Genomic DNA, 17,049 nt, shown 5'->3' on the forward strand with positions numbered 1-17,049 from the left:
CATTGGGTGTCTCTGTTGTTTTTCCTTTTATGGTGGGGTGGAATGTTGCATTTTCCTCTATGATATGGTGGATTTTTCTTTCTTTCTGATCTCCTTACCCTGGATCGGACCCCCGATGTTGGCGGATGGCAGAGACACTGGTAGAGTCATATTTGAGATACGGGACACTAATGCAGTTATATGATGTGTAATGACTGTCACATATCCTTACTTACTCGCTGGGAGTTCTGCTGAAACAATGTATGGTTTTATTTTGTTCTTTCCTCTCTTCTTCCTCTCTTCTGTACTCTTGGTTTATGTTTAAATGAATAAAACAATAAAAATAAAAAAATTAAAAAAATGAAGTATAAGTAGCCCAACACAGGATGGGGTTAAGTTTCATGCACACAGGCTCACAACTTTTCTGCATAAGAAGCAGACACTGAAAGCCTCACTGCTGGAGAATAGCACTATGAAAAACAGATGTCTAGTAGTGGACACCCACCTTACAAACCATCACAATGTAAAAGTAGGAACCGTGAAAACAAACCAATCTTCTGCTATCTCCAAAATGAAGAAGTCAACTAAGGGCACACCCACTTCTAGGTTTCTAACTTAAATTAAAAAATCACAGCCATAATCAATTATTCTACAGTAGCATTTTACTTTCACGAAAAATAAGAAAGCTATGCTTAAATGATAAAATAAACAGGGAGTGTTATTCTTCCATAGAATGTATTGGTAATGACTTAAGAAAAGAGACATTAAGGTTTAAAAGGAAATACTTGTAGTGTATAATTGAAAGAAAGGCAATATTTACATTAGGCTAAATAAAATTCCTCTCCACAGTGTCAATCAAAAGGCTGCAACAATTTTAAAAACAGAAGACAGTGATAATACCCAACTTGTAAAGTACTGAATCCACAAATTGAAGTGGGCGTCTAGAACTTTTTTCAAGCACGGTTACAGCAGGCTGGATAATCTGGACACTACACAGAAACCAGCAGTTTGTTTGTAGCACCAACAATTAAAAATCAAGTTCATATTTTATTCGTTTTCTATTTGGAGTATAAACTACAATGGGCCAAAGTAATAGGAGTTTAGTTTCCTTGTAAGATGGGCAGCTAGTTATCATCTATATCAACACAAGCTCCTAATTCTTGACGACCAGCAAACAAGTCCATAAATGAAATTTGCATCTAAGGGCAGATATCACAGGAGAGGAAATAAGGTGTGGTCAAAACAGGTGCAATGGCAGTTTAGCGCAGGGGAAATGGAATGCAAGGGGAAAAAGAAAAACACCACTAAGAAAGCCCAAAGGTCTTGTTTTGGGACCTACTGGCTTTGCCAATGGTTTTTACCTTGCCGTACAGCATCGTTAACAGCAGAGGTAGGGGAGAAGGAAAAGAGAAAGGGGTGGGGAGGAAAAGCAATGGGACAAAGCAAAGGAGGGCGTGAGTCAGAGGAAGCAGGACAGAGGGAAGCGGTTGGGAAGAGAAGTAACTTACAAGAAAAGAATCTGGAAAGTGTGAGGAAGAATCACACAGACGATAAAGCAACAAGGGGAAGCATAGGAAGGTGAGTACAACATAGGGGCGGAATTGAGAAGCACATGAGGGTGACAGCCGGAAAAACACATGCACTACCATGGAGTGCTTTAACCAACAGAAAACGTAGTGATGAAAACCATTGCATAAAATAGCTTTCCAGGTTGGCTTTGGAGGCTGTAAGCAGCTGATATCCATTAAGGATTGTGGCAACACCCCAGGAACTCGTCGACATCCTCAGTGACCCTTTTCTGGGAAGGGGGTGGCATTAGTAAAGGGCAGGGTGCCTCCTACGTAGATATAGTCACGAGGCCTCACCCTCTCTAAAGTCCACCCCCTCCCCCACACAGTGAAAAGTATTTTAAAACGTTGACAGGTCTGCTTTTTTGTATTTCTCTTTCTTGCTCTAGGCAAAACGTTCGAGGATGAAAATTAAGTCCCAAAAATTAGACTGTCAGTTTCCAGCACCTGCAACCAAATGCACAGATTAAGCCATGTGCAAAAATGTAATATACTTTAAAAAAAAATAAAGGTGCATGCGAGATGATGGATGCATGGACCTTCTTGCAAACTTCTACTTTCTCATCACTCATGTCTCACACCACAACCACATCAAAATCTGTAATAGGTGAAGCAATAGTACGAATGGCTCAATAAACATATTACTGAGTATATGCTTTAAAAAGCACCCTGGATAAAATGTATTCTTCGTGTCCCTACATTCGTCAGCCATTAAAAGTGTCCTGTGAAAATCAAGTCATTATTTAGTGTGGGCCATTTCCCTTAAGAATGGAATTCTGAAAGTACCCGTGCATAGCTGGTCAGACCAGACCGGGACCTCATGTTGTAAGGGTGTTCTTCTCGGATAGAATGTGTGATGAAGGTCGTAGTTCAAGAGGCAGCTTAGTGATGCCATGTAAAGATCAGCAAAGCGAGACAAACGTCGCAAGAAATATGTGGGATTATGGTCAGTCCTGAAGATACTTCCAAACTGGGTGTTGAAGATTTTCCTGGTGATTTCCCTAGAATAAGAACAGGTTTCATAAATTATTTATGTAGTATAACACTCAAAATCCCTCCAACTTTTGTACGTACATAACAAAGACAGTTACATTTACATCTTTTTCTATTTATAAAAAAGGCAGTAGGATTCTTGAAGAGAAATGTTGTCTACAAGATACATTACATGCAGCAGAACATGACTATCATTGCTTAGTAATACAATCTCAGTTTGGGGATGGGGAAACACAGTGCAATAGTACACGATTTGACACGATAAGTCCATAGATTGATCATGATCTGTTTGGGCAACCGACTTCACCTATGGTGTGCCTAATTATGGTGGAGCAATCGAGGGACACATTTAAAAGTATTTAGGAGTGTGGCATGTCTTACGTTGCAAAAGAAAAAGAGAACTTATGCAAATAGCAGTGGCAGAGGGGATTTTGGGGTTGTGAGGCACAATTAGTGATCAGGGGAAGCAGGAAGGTTGTGTAAGGCAGTGAAGCGTTTATGTGCAGGTCTATCTCGCTGGGTAAGTCCAGCCAGATATCCTGAGAGGGGCAATGCTATGGAACAATTTTAACAGTTGTTCATCATATTAGTAGAGAGACCTGCTGTATACCATGAGCCTGACAGCCTGGATCTGAAGGGTGTCTTCGGAACAAAATGTAGTTTACCGAGGGATAGTGCGTCTTGGCAGACTGTAAGAAGGAGAAGGCAGATGTACATGATCTCATTGCTGTAAGTATAGGTGATCAAGCGGTGTCTCCAATCACTGCCAAAATTAACTCCAAAATATTGGGCACAAAGCAGAAGGACAACGAAAGTCAAAAAATCAGTTGCAAGGAAACTGGTCTTTGTTATTCAGTCTTAGAAAAACCTTCAAAGGCCTACAGTACAATATGATTTGGGTTTTTGTGGTAAATCGCAAGGCAGCCCCTCGGGAAATTTGCATACTCTGGAATGCCTATCATTAGTGAAGCATGGTATATGCATTCCTTAGATTTATATACGCATATTTCAATCCTCACTGCATAAAATTGGACATGCGGATACCACTGGTTTCAGAAGACAACTCTATACTCTTTAGCTGTTTCCTACAGATGAAGTAGGTCAAAAAGGGAAACAAATTAATCCCAAAACATTTTCTGCCTTCAGCACTACGATCTGGGCCTCATTCTTGGTTGTACCATTTAATGGAATTATGGAACTGGGTGTTAGCATCACTCATGGCAATAAGCCACAGTTATCTCAGCTTTTATTTTTACAAAAAAAGACTATGCAATTACTATCCTGTCTCGTTACTAGATGGGGTTGGTAAGATCACTGGAAAGATGTTACTGATGACTATGGATGGAACTCCAATTATATTTGTCAAACATCAATACAGTTACTAACTTCTTGGTGGAGTTTAGAACCTCAGCAGGTACTATGGGACAGGGCTTAGGCTCTCATGTTTCATATAACTGAATGTCGCTTTGGGGATAAGTAGCTTTTTTTTCCTTAGCTTTTCTTTACATGAGAGCGGCTTTTGATATTGTAGACAGGCTACTATTGAAGTCTGCTATCGCCGCATGCTAAGTTGCTCCCTAGTTGACAGACGTTTTCTTTCCCTTACTGCGTCCAATACAGCCTCAATCCAATGTAATAGCAAAGGTCAAGTTACAGTATCATTCCCGTCAGTCAAAGGAGTATGCTATGGATGTCCTTTTCCCCCATCCACCTTAGTTATTTAGCATCTTTATCAATGTACTTTCTAATAATGTGCTAAAAAGTAATACTAACTTGTCCAACTGTTAACACATCCCCAGTCCTGTCCCTCGTGTATATGGATGCATGGGACTGGGTGCCCAGCCAGGAATGTTTAGCATGGATAACTTTCTTTCCAAGATTGTTGCCACACCAAGAAGGTGGAGGTGCATGCCATCAACTGCAACATGTCAAGTATCAGCAAGCCATATTCTCTAAAAAAAGAGCTTTTAAATTAAAAAAATGTAAATTGGGAACCTGCAGATTCATTTGCTTCTGTAAAAACAATCTGCTGTGGCCCATTGCTGGGAAAACATGACCAATATAATTCCATTCTTGACAGCTCTTTGGTACCAATCTATTTTAATAATCAGAACATCTTTAGGACAGAGGGCTACTTTCATATATTGTTTAACTCATGCACGAGCTCCCTTTATATTTTGTTCCTATTTAATTTATATAAAAGCAGGAAAACGGCAGTTCCCGTTCATCCCTATATTAGGAGCATTGTGAAGAGGATTACATGCAGTTATTTTTTCTTATATCAATTATACGTCTTTCATTTTAATACAAAGTTGTTGAACCATCTTCTATCAGAATTTGCAATCTGCTGCCTGAAGGATGCCTTGACCATATGCAAACCCTCAGAGATTAAAAATACACTACTATGGGTGGTGTGGCCAACCGTTGGACAAGATGGCTGCTTGTTAGAGCGGCTCCGGCCATCCATCGGTGTAATCCCCTATACATCTTCTATTTCGAGTGGACCCAAGATCTGCACCCGACTCTCATGGAGGATACGAATGCTCTGAATATCTCTGCCTTATACCACCCGGACAGCTGAGCACATGGAGAGACCCCTGTGGCATGGCCCCTGCCTTGCCGGGAGCTGTAGTGACCGGAGTATAGGTGGATTCAGGAGTCAGTGGCTCCCAAAAACAATTCTGGCAGCCATGATAAAAGACTCACCTCCCTGGAGCAAGCGGCTGTCACAAATGCCCTGTGAAGTCGAGGTGATGCGGAAGAGGAGCCACGCAGCTCCCATCCAACAGAGCCATTCTGCAGCGTTCAGTGGGTGACTGCACAAAGACCAGTGGTAAGAAAAGCAGCTCTGGTGACCAGCCCCAAAGGTTTCCCTTACTGAACTAGCTGAATTACATAAAGTCCAGACTGAGCGCAAAGGAGGGCCCAAACACTAAAGGGAAGTCCTCTCCCCTATGTGCTAAGGGAAACTGACTGCAGCCAAAACAGACGGCACTAGTGAAGAGCCGAATTGCAGAGGCACCGAACAGCTAATAAAAAAGAGGTGATAGGAGGCGCCCAGAGACTAAAGGCTCCATAGACACCTCCAGAGGAATGAAGGCAGTGGAAACACTCGCAAGAAGTGGTGGTGATAAGAGGAGGGCCGTGCAACGCTTCTGAGGCCTGGGATGTCCGCGCTGTGGTAGGATGCAGACTGTGGTGCTACGATAGAGAGTTGGGGATAAATCTACTGCCAGGCCCCAGTGTTCCCCTCTGACGGTCTTCTAGTGGTGGTGACAGCTATGGATAGTACTGAAGAAGGCCCCAGGAACATATTGTAAAAGGCACTAAGGAGCACGGATATCCACAAATTTTGCGGGATAGTGGATTGAACAGAGAGACACCACTGAAACACGGCACAGGACCTGGCGGAAGGAGCGGTGGGAGTGGTTGCAGTGAAGGGAGTGGGAGAGGGGTGCTGCCCCTGAGAAGAAGCTAGCAATCGTCTACTGAGACTGGGCTTCTCTTGAGAGAAGGGGATGCCCCAGGTGCGTCAGAACTATGAGTACATCAGCAGAAATTAGCTGGGCATAAAAGGTGGGTGAGACCCCCAAAGTATTCACCCACTAGACTGGTGTCCCACTGAGGGTGCTCGGCTCCGCGGCACAGTGAGACCTGGAAGCAGCGAATTGTGGATACCCCTAGGAGATACAGAAGCAGCATCATTACAGTGCATTTGGCATCAACAAAGCAAAGATGGGTGAAGACCAAGGGGGTAACTGGTAAGGAACAGCACAGGAGGCATTGGTAGTGCCCCCAGGGAGGAGCCAGCGAGTACTGCGGTGCCACTCGCCTCATCATTTCAATCAGCCCCAGAGCCACTAGGGAGTCACTACTACCAGTCAGTCACCACCAAATGAAAGGATGTAAAGGGGCGAAAGGTGCACATCAGACCAAGCTTGAGAAGTATGTACTTACAAAAGATGCATCCTGAGACGGGACATTTCTACTTCACAAGCCACAATAGACTTTGAACCTTTGGAGGGAGCACCACAATATAATGGCAGCGATTTAAGGGGTGCAGGCCTCTCTAGAGGCCATAATAGATTCAGTCACAACAGAGGTAACCCTAGTGCGGGCAGACCTGCATAGCATGGGCTCAAGGATGAAGGACATGGATGATACCACACCCACCCTTAAGGCTGACACAGTGATGCTGAAGGCCCAGGTCAGAGAACTGCGTGCCACCACCAAAGACATGGAGGCACAATTAGAAGACTAGGAAGGCCCAAAATGGTAAAATAAGATGTGCATTGTAGGGGTGCCTGAACGCTCTGAAGGACCACAGTAGACCTGTTCGTCGAAGTCCTGATATAAGACCAATTGCACCCACGTGGCTTGTCAGAATATTTCTCAGTGGCGTGTGCCCACAGAGTTCCTGGTACCCCACTGAGGATAGGATCACCACCTCGTTCAATAACATCCCACATTTTTTACTACAGAGATCGGGATATAATATTACAGACAGCGCGCAGTGCCCTGACGCTCACCTATGAAAATGTCATCATCATCCTTTTCCATACTTTACAATTCAAAGGATGCGCCGCAGCTTCCTTGCAGTGAAAAAAGCCTTGGGAGACCGTGAGATCAATAATTCAATGATCTTCCCTGCGAAGCTGTGAGTGTCGGCCGAAGGTAAAACTTGGTATTGTGCAACCCCTGAGGAAGTGTGGGACTGGCTTGAGGGTTGGAGGAAAGTGCCTGGTCCAAAAGTCTGGCAGTGTACTGAAAGACAAAGACAAACCTCTAGCACACCGGAACCTAAGAGCGACAAGGTTGGCCCACAGGGGCGCTGTGACTCTCCAAAGTAACAGATGCCGTAATAGCCTGTACGGCAGTCAGTCCATGACACACTCCTATGTAGTGAATGCTAATTGATGGAGCGCACAGAAAGGACAGCAGAAGTCAGTACTGTTTTACCCTGATTTTGCCACAGTTGCCTGCTTACCAGGGCAAAGCTAGCATGCTAGCTGCAAAAAGACACCATGAGAATTTATATAGCATTGCTAATACTAATTGCTCAGCTTTAGGCATGCTGATGAAGGGTATTTAGGTGGTGGCCCCAGTTACCCACAGTTAAATATGTTCTGTTGGGGCGACAGGCACTCTGCACTTTTGGAGAAGTAGACATGTTTAGGTCTGCGATGCAGGGAGTGGAGGTACGTGGGGGTTTTAGTACTGGGTTACGAGTGTACTTGTTGAGATGTTGTAAGTGTAGCACTTAATCATTTACGTACCTTCCTCCTCAGAGACTTGCCTTGATGCGTGGTCCTTTTTCCACCTTGAGCTGGGCTCATGCCAGGCCTTTCACACCCAAGTGCCCATAGACATGATTTTTTGGTTTTGGTTGTACTAATTGCAATAAAACGATTTAAAAATAAAGACACTACTGTGTTTCTGACTACAAACTGCAAGGTTTTAAAATCCTGTGATATTCTTATGTTAGCACCACCAATGTAAATCCTTAGCAATTGTGAAAATACACCAATGCATGTCTAATTTTATTCTGAAGGCCTGTGAAATTTCGAGATGACTCAGAAGTAACTGGTCCTGTGTAACCAGATTATATGCAGATTGTCAAAAGAGTGGTCATGTTGAAGATTGCCTAGTCACCAATGTGAAGCTCTATGTTAGAAGTGATGGAAAAGCTATGGGTGTTAACTTAAGAGATAAGGTAACCAACTGACTTTGAATGGTGATTCCAGAGTGGGGGAAGGTTATTTAATTTTTTTTAACCTGCATCGCCAAATTCAATTATTTTAATATGTTTAAGTTGTATGTAATTTCTGAATTTCTGAAAGTGAAATACTATTGGCATTGAAAGAGAGAGAGGCAAAGAGATGTTATGCACTAGTTTTGTGTGCTCTGGTTTTTAGTGATCTCCGTCCTAACAGGAGGAAGCATTCAGTAATGCCGGAGTGCAAACCTAACGCATACCTGTACCTGAAAAGCATCTAATTGAAGAAAAGTATGAGATCTAAGTTCTGTTGCAGAACACAGTCATCATGAACAGCCAAATGAGAAGATGGGTACCTAGAGAACATGTGTAGAAGATGCAGGATGCAAAGGACAGTGAGATGAGCATTCAGCTGGAACAGCAAAATGACTGAGACATGAGCTAATCAGCAAGGCAAGAGAAGGAGAAAGATAGTACAGCGTCAGCAAGGTCTAAGTCAGACCTCATTATCAAGGTTATAACTGTGGTAAACTATGTCAAAGCTCACATTCACATTAAGTAGAAGGAAGAAAGGCATGCCAAAATTGCAAGATACATGTAGGCAATACATAAATGTAATTTATGTGTATTGTTAAATGGAATTTGAGAATGAGAGGACGTTCAAGTATTACCTTGAATCTCAGCATATAAACAATACAGAACATGTTCGGTTAGATCATGAAATAGGACCTACATCCTGGGTTCTTTCAGTGCTCAACAAGGTGGGAATGATACTCCTTATTAAGACAGTGATGGAAGCAAAACTTCACTCGCAAAACAAAACAAATAAAGAATTATTAAATTTTGCAAAGTTTTTTCACCGCAAACTGTGTGTCGATTGCTTTTACAAAGCATTGGTTTCTTGACAGTTCTGAAGTTTAAATTGTGAGAAAGACATTCCAAAAACGTTGGTTTTGTGGTGGAATCTCGCATTTAGTGCAAAAAACGTTATGCAAATGATTTGAGTAAATTCTTCCACCAGTGAGATCTTGAGAAGGTTACAAACTTTAGCAACCTTCACAAAATATGCAGTTTTTAAACCTAACAAAACTTTGAACGTGAAATTTTTATGTTGACACCATACAAAATAAGGCAGAATTCAGAAAGCTTCATATTCAGAAAACAGCTACTGTCTTACACAGCGTCCAAACTATTTGTTATTGTTTTTTTAGCATGTGTGTTACTGGTTACGTCTGCTCCAGACGTTTTGAGTAACAGCACACGGTCTTCACTAAAGCAAAGAAAATTACTGAACTCTGAATTCTACTATAGGAAACTTCGATGAGAAGTCTTGGAATTAAGGGCCAGATGTAGGAAACGTTTAGCGAGTCGCAAACGGCAAAAATTGCCGTTTGCGACTCGCTAAATGCATTTCCCAATGCAGAAATGCATATTGCGAGTCGGTACCGACTCGCAATATGCATTTCAGAATCGCAAATAGGAAGGGGTGTTCCCTTCCTATTTGCGAGTCTGAGTGGTATGCAATACCATTTGCGACCGCATACGCGGTCGCAAATGGTATCCCAGTTACCATCCACTTCAAGTGGATGGTAACCCACTCGCAAATTGGAAGGGGTCCCCATGGGACCCCTTCCACTTTGTGAATGGACCCAAAAATATTTTTTCAGGGTAGGTAGTGGTCCAAGAGACCACTACCTGCCCTGAAAAAAAACCGAAACTAAAGGTTTCGTTTTTTTTTTTTTTAAGTGCAGCTCGTTTTCCTTTAAGGAAAAGGGGCTACACTTAAAAAAAAAAAAAACTGCTTTATTGAAAGCAGTCACGAACATGGAGGTCTGCTGACTACAGCAGGCCTCCATGTTTGCGAGTGCCTATACTCGCTATGGGGCCGCAATTTGCGACCCACCTCATGAATATTGATGAGGTGGGTCATTGCGAGCCCATAGCGAGTCGCAGTCGGTGTCTGAGACACCGTACTGCATTGCAAATTGCGACTTGCAATTTGCGAGTCGGATGGACTCGCAAATTGCAAGTCACAATTTGCAATATTGCTACATCTGGCCCTAAGTGTTCCTAGCTTCGATTAGCAAACATGTGCAACAAACATGAATTCTCAAGGAACGTATTAGTGAGCCTGGGATCCTTACTGAGGACATAAAAACTGCAGTTCATTTTCCAGATAAAGTATAATTTCAGACTATAATTAGATTAGGTTCATTTATATTGCACCTCCAGTATTTTAATTACATGTTTTTCGGGTAGCGTTCAGTGACAGCTCCTCTGTGTGGGCGGAAGAGCGTTGCCCTTCCGCCTGCAGCAGCAGCTGCAAAACCTTTTAACCCATTTAGTGACGCCCACACTACCTCCCTGGTGCAGGTCACGACCAACGGCCAACACCAGGGAGGGGGATAAAAAAAAAAAAAATTGCACCAGAAGATTTATTCTTTTTTTTTTTTAAATAACCCAGGAGACACAGAAGATCTTATGTGTCTCCCCCTCCGCAACCCTACCCGCCCCTTTGTGACATCAGCGCACCACGCAGCGTGCTGACGTCACTATCTGTATTCTCATCAGAGCAGGAAGCGGCCTTATGGCCGCTTCCTGCTTCAATGATGAAAACAGCCCCAAATGGCCGTCCTGACGTTTGGGAAGGCCTCATTTGAAAGGGGAAACCCTCCCCTTTCAAACGAGGACTTCCTGAACCGGTTTCCTGGCCCTCGATCACAGGGCAGATGCGATTGAGGGCCAGGAAACCCCACTAGACACCAGGGATTTCACTTGAGGGGGGGGGAGTCGGTCCCTACGGCAAACGGCCACCCCCACCTCCCACCACGCTGGGGCATTTATTTTTTACTAAAAAGGTAGGTTTAATCCTAGGGATTTAAAAATACATTTTTTTTAAAAGCACATTTAAAAAAAAAAATTGACAGGGGGTCGCCTGTGAACAGGGGCAATCATTTAAAAAAAATAGTTGTATGGTTTCCCTAGTGATTTTTCAGTCGGAGGAGTACCATTCGATAACTCCTCTTCCAGTGATCATGAGGGAGGTGATGAGGACTGCTGTCCCTTCGCAAGCACAGTCTGTGCAACGGGACAATAGCGGGTTAGCCCAAAGCAGAGAGCAGGTGCATGCAGCGGCAAGCACAGATAGAGTGCTCTCTTGGGAGGTCCCCAATTTAGTTCAGCCACAAATTCCACCCCCCAAAGCATGTGATCAAAATGATCTATCACAAAACAAACTGGTTTTGTAAGGCAGGCACCTGCGTTTTTGGTCCTGGCATCGGCGGCCATACAGGGAAACACACCAAACCCAGACATTTCTGGAAACTAGACATTCGGGGGAGTCCACAGAGGTGTGACTTGTGTGGATTCCCAAAGTTTTCTTACCCAGAATACCCTGCAAAGCTGAAATGTTGAATAAAAACTCTATTTTTTCTTGCATTTTTGTCACACAAACTACAGGAATATGCTGGGATCCACAAAATTCCTACCACCCAGTGTTTCCCCACCTGTCCTGATAAAAACACAACCCCACTTGAGTGCCTGTACCAAGTGCCTGCATCAGGAATGGATCACCCCAGGGTCAACAGTTGCCCTCATGTAAGGACCAACATTGACTGTTGTGTGATCTATTCCTGTCGCGGGCACTAGGTCTACCCACACTATTGAGGTACCATTTTTATCGGGAGACTTGGGGGAAAGCTGGGTGAAAGAAAATTTGTGTCTCCTCTCAGATTCCAGAACCTTAGGTCACCTAAATGTGAGGAAAAAGTGTTTTTTTTGCCAAATATTGAGGTTTGCAAAGGATTCTGGGTAATAGAACCTGGTGAGAGCCCCACAAGTCACCCCATTTTGGATTTCCTAGGTGTCTAGGTTTCACAAATGCACAGGTTTGGTAGGTTTCCTTAGGTGCTGGCTGAGCTAGAGGCCAAAATCCACAGCTAGGCACTTTTCAAAAAACATATCAGTTTTCAATGTAAAAATGTGATGTGCCCATGTTGCGTTTCCTGTCGCGGGCCTACCCACGCAAGTGAGGTATCATTTTTATCGGGAGGCTTGGGGGAACACAGAATAGCTGAACAAGTGTTATTGCCCCTTGTCTTTCTCTACATTTTTTCCTTCAAAACGTAAGCCAGAAAGATGTTTAAGAAATGCCCTGTAATTCACATGCTAGTATGGGTACCCCCGAATTCAGAGATGTGCAAATAACCACTGTTTATCTTGTGCCAACTTTGGAAATACAAAGATTTTCTTGATACCCATTTCACACCCATTCCTGTCACTAACTGGAAGGAGGCTGAAAGCACAAAAAATAGTACAAATAGGGTATGTCCCAGTAAAATGCCAAAATTGTGTTGAAATATGTGGTTTTCTGATTCAAGTCTGCCTGTTCCTGAAAGCTGGGAAGATGATGATTTTAGCACCGCAAACCCTTTGTTGATGCCATGTTCAGGGAAAAAAACCACAAGCCTTCTTCGGCAGCCCTTTTCTCCCATTTAAAAAAAAAAAAACATTTTCGCTGTATTTTGGCCAATTTCTTGGTCTACTCCAGGGGAGCCCAAAAACTCTGAGTACCTTTAGAATCCCTAGGATGTTGGAAAAAAAGGACACACATTTGGCGTGGATAGGCCTAAGTGCAAACTACCCCAAATAGCCAAAAAAGGGCTCAGCACTGGAAAGCGGGGGACGGGGGAAGGCCCAGCAGCAAAGAGGTTAGAGAAAACAAAAATAAACTATGTTTATTATTGTTTTCTTTGAAAGGGGTGGGGACCCTGTGTCTGCAGCGGCAGAGGAGCGTTGGAGGACAAGGAGCAGAGGAGGAGGTAAGTGTTTTTTTTTTTTATATTAAATTTAACATTTATTCCCTCCCTGTCCTGCGAGATGCTACTGGTAGCGTTGTGGAAGACAGTGAGGGGTAAGACATCACTTTCTAGTTCTAGGACTCCTTTTTTCTGTTTTGCGTATACATATACTGTTATTTTTACATTTCTCGTTGACATATTGGTTATTCAGCAGCTTAAGTATGTGTTTGCTTAAGTATGTGCTTCAATGTCACGCTTACAAGTTTTGTACTATTCTTTTTTGGAGAAATATAGCTTGTCTGTCCTTTCAGTCTGGTCAATTTTAGTTTTTACATTTTTAAAGGCAAACATAATGGCACTCGTCCTACCTGCATAGTTTTGTTTTTAAAATATTGTGGTGTGTGTATTTTATTTCAGAGATGTGTAAGGGTGGCATGTTTATTTGTAAGAGATGATATTATTTGGTGACGGCTTATGTTGTACATGACAGAGCAAGGCTATTCATTTTGTGGATCATGAGGCATATTATATTTTTAATATGGAATATGAAAGGACAAACAGTTAAATAAGAAGGAAAACTATTAACAAGGATTGGAAAAAACAGACTGTTCATTTGTTTTTACAGCAGAGTTTAATTTTTTTTTAAATTCCAACGAAAATGTCTAGTTGTGCTTTCAACTCCAAGTCAGCAGTGGTGTGAGAAATTGGGTTGCTGGTTGACTGGGATGTGAACCCCTGTAAATCAACAGCCACAGTCCCTTGCAAGGTGAACCACAAAAAGTGACTAAATTAACCTGTGCTTAATTATGGGTAGCTATGCACAAAAAAACAGTCAGGCCAAACTAAGAGGCAATGTGTTAAGAATTTATGCAGTACACAAACAGCAACACAGTGAACACACAACACAATACAAATCCCAAACCAATTTAGAATAAAAGACAATTTTATAAATGTTTTGACACCAAAAACATGAAAATCCAATTAGTGGAACCAGATATCTGAATTTTTAAAGTGTAAGGTTTAAAACAGCAAGTCCTCGGTTACCCTTAATAAAGCCAACAGGCTTGACTTGAAGTTTGATGTGGTGACCCCTTGACAAAGACAATTGACCTGCTTTACTTCTAATGACACCCCTTGCCATGTTCTGTCTGTTGTGGGTGGTAGTGGTGGTGGTGGGGGGGGTGGGGGGGGGGGGGGTTGTTATGACCTGCAAGGGGTGAAATATGATTTCAGAATGTCACCAAAGGTTTTCCCCACATGGGTTATTATGAATATATGTATAAATTAATGGATAGTATTTAGTGCTGTAAGTGTAATAAATGTATTTTAAATTTTTCAATGGAAACCAATGACTGGACAGTTATTTATTGAGTGCTGCTGCATGTCACAATACGTAGATTACGAGCCTGTTTCACCTCCTGTGAGTAGGCCCCGGAGTCGAGTGCTACAAAGGAGTGGTTGGTTCCCAGTAAGGAGACAGCTGGTGACCTACTGGTTATGCAGACCTCATATCCTGCACAACTAATACCCCAGTTTGTTACATGATTGAACAGAGAAATCGATAAAGCTCCTGAATGTAACTGTAAACGTCCCATGCCATACCAATAAAAGGCTAAAGACAAAGATAGCAGCTGTGTTTGTATCACATGATTTCTGGCTTTCGTTGTTAGAACATTAACTGATACACAATGACAAAAGTTGCTTCTTAGAACCAGAATGACCTATTTACTGCACTAATTCAGACTGGAATGTAGGTCGTCTTTGCCATACATACAACAGTGAAGCTGGAAAGGTGTGTGTCCCTGCTTTCAAGTTACTTACCTTTGGTAGTAACTTATATGGTAGAGACTATATCTAGTTGCAGATTCCTTACCTTAGAATGTCCTCCATGCGTGTCTGGATCTGGAGATTTCTCTCTAACAGTACCCCTGCACGCTGGTAGGTGACATCGATTGACTGCGTCCGTCATCACCAATGTCCACACCAGCTATGACGTCGCAGGTCCTAAATAGTTGCTACCCCAGAGTGCTGACATCAGTTTTCACAACTTTCCGCACCAGAAGCGCAGAGCCATGAACATTGACCACTAGTGCGTCAAAACTAAGGCCCTGAGAAAGGAGTCCCTGTTCCTAGAAATCAGTTTGCAGAGTGGGGAGGAGGAGTGGGTCAGTAAGAAATCTGCAACTAGATATTGTCTCTACCAGATAAGGCCTTACCAAAGGTAATAACTTGTCCATGTGATAGAGACATCTAGTTGCAAACTCCTTACCTTAGACTAGATACCCAAGCAATGCCATCCCCGGAGGTGGGTCAGCGAACTAAGATCATACTAGAAAATCCTGCAGGATGTAATGGGTAAAGTACCGGTCCCTACAGACCTGACTGTCAAGGCAATAGTGTTTGGTAAATGTGTGCAGAGATACCTATGTTACCTCCTGACAGATGTCAAGGACTGGAACTCTGCATGTTAAAGCAGTGTTCGCAGCTTTGGCTCTGGGAGAAAGAGCACGCAACCAGTCAGGGGGTTACTTCTTAGCACATTTTAATGCAGAGTACGATCCATTTGGAGATGGTTTGCTTCTGCACTGCCCGACCTTTCTTTGCACCCACATAACCAAAAAAGAGTTGATCATCCACCCAGAGCTCTTTGGTTCCATCAAGGTAGAATGCCAACGCTCTTTTTGGGCCCAGGCGGTCAAGTCTCTCCTCTTCCTTGGAAAGATGAGGGGGTGCATAAAAAGTAGGCCAGATGATGTATTGGCCTACATGAAAGGGAGTCACCACTTTTGGAAAAAAAGAAGTCCTCATGTGAAGCACCACTTTGTCAGGACAGATGGAAAGGTTGGGCACCTTAGAGGACAATGCCTACAGCTTAACCTGCGGGCAGAGGTAATGGTCACAAGGAAGGCTGTTTTCAAGGTGAGAAGCCAGAGAGGACAATAGTTGAGAGGCTCCCTGGAGCGCACATCAGGAAGGTCAAAACCAAATTCAAGACCCACCAAGGCATAATGAATGGGGACAGAGGAAACATATGAGTAAAGCCTTGGAGGAACCTATAAAGGATATGAGACTTAAGCAAAGCAGGTTGATCAGAAAACCACAAAAAAGCAGAAATGGCAGATAGATAACCTTTGAGCGTTCCCATTGCAGAGTCCTGCTGGGCCACAGAAAGGATGAACAACAAAACCTCTGAAAGAGGGACAGAAAGGAGGTCAGACTTGTCTGTGCACCTTGCCACAAATTTCTTCCAACCACAAGCGTATACCGCTTTAGTGGAGGGACGCCTGGATGCCAAGATAAATTTACAGACTTCTAGCAGAGGGTCAAAAGCTGTCAACTTCAGCTGCTCAATCTCCATGCAAGAAAGCAGAGATTGGACAAGTTCAGAGGCAGAATCTTACCCTGCTGTCAAAGGATCGATGGCCATGTTCAGTAGTTTAGGATACCAAACTCTCTGTGCCCAGTCCGGAGCACAAGGATGACTTGGGCCTGGTTGTTCTTGATCTTCTTGAGAACTCTGGGCAAAAGAGGTCTGGGTGGAAAAGTGCATAAGATGCCTGAGTTCGACTTGCGATAAAAAGCGTCACTGAGCAATTGCCGCTTTGGAAACTCCAACGTGCAATACTGCTGAGATTGCACAATCTCTGCAGAGACAAACAGATCTAACAAAGGCTCTCCCCACAGCTGAAAAAGACCTTTCGCCACCTCCAGAAGGAGATGTAATTTGAGCATTGTCGGCTGAGTTTATCTGCTCTGGCATTCAGACAGCCCGCCAGATGATGCCCTGCTGTTCCAGCCACAACCAGAGGCACATAGCCTCTTGACAAAAGGTTCACAACCCCACCACTTCTTGTTTGTTCTAGGATCACAAGGCGACGGTGTTGTCCATGAACACCTACACTAATTTTCCCTTGAGAGAGAGAAGAAATGCTTTCAATGCTAGTCTGATTGCACTGAGCTCAACTAGGTTCATGTGGAGTGTGGACTCCACCAG

The 17,049-nt window shown here is 43.3% G+C and overlaps 1 protein-coding gene across 1 annotated transcript in view; it reads right to left on the reverse strand.

Moving 5' to 3' along the window:
• Positions 1 to 695: 695 nt before the first annotated feature.
• Positions 696 to 17,049, reverse strand: part of NT5DC3 (5'-nucleotidase domain containing 3) — a 390,067-nt gene continuing 373,713 nt past the window's right edge. Inside the window, exon 14 of the mRNA XM_069228992.1 lies at positions 696 to 2,548. Within this exon, the coding sequence (XP_069085093.1) occupies positions 2,287 to 2,548 (262 nt within the window). The 3' untranslated portion in view covers positions 696 to 2,286. The remainder of the gene's footprint in view (positions 2,549 to 17,049) is intronic.

This window comes from Pleurodeles waltl, chromosome 4_1, assembly GCF_031143425.1.
Source record: "Pleurodeles waltl isolate 20211129_DDA chromosome 4_1, aPleWal1.hap1.20221129, whole genome shotgun sequence".
Taxonomy (NCBI): domain Eukaryota; kingdom Metazoa; phylum Chordata; class Amphibia; order Caudata; family Salamandridae; genus Pleurodeles; species Pleurodeles waltl.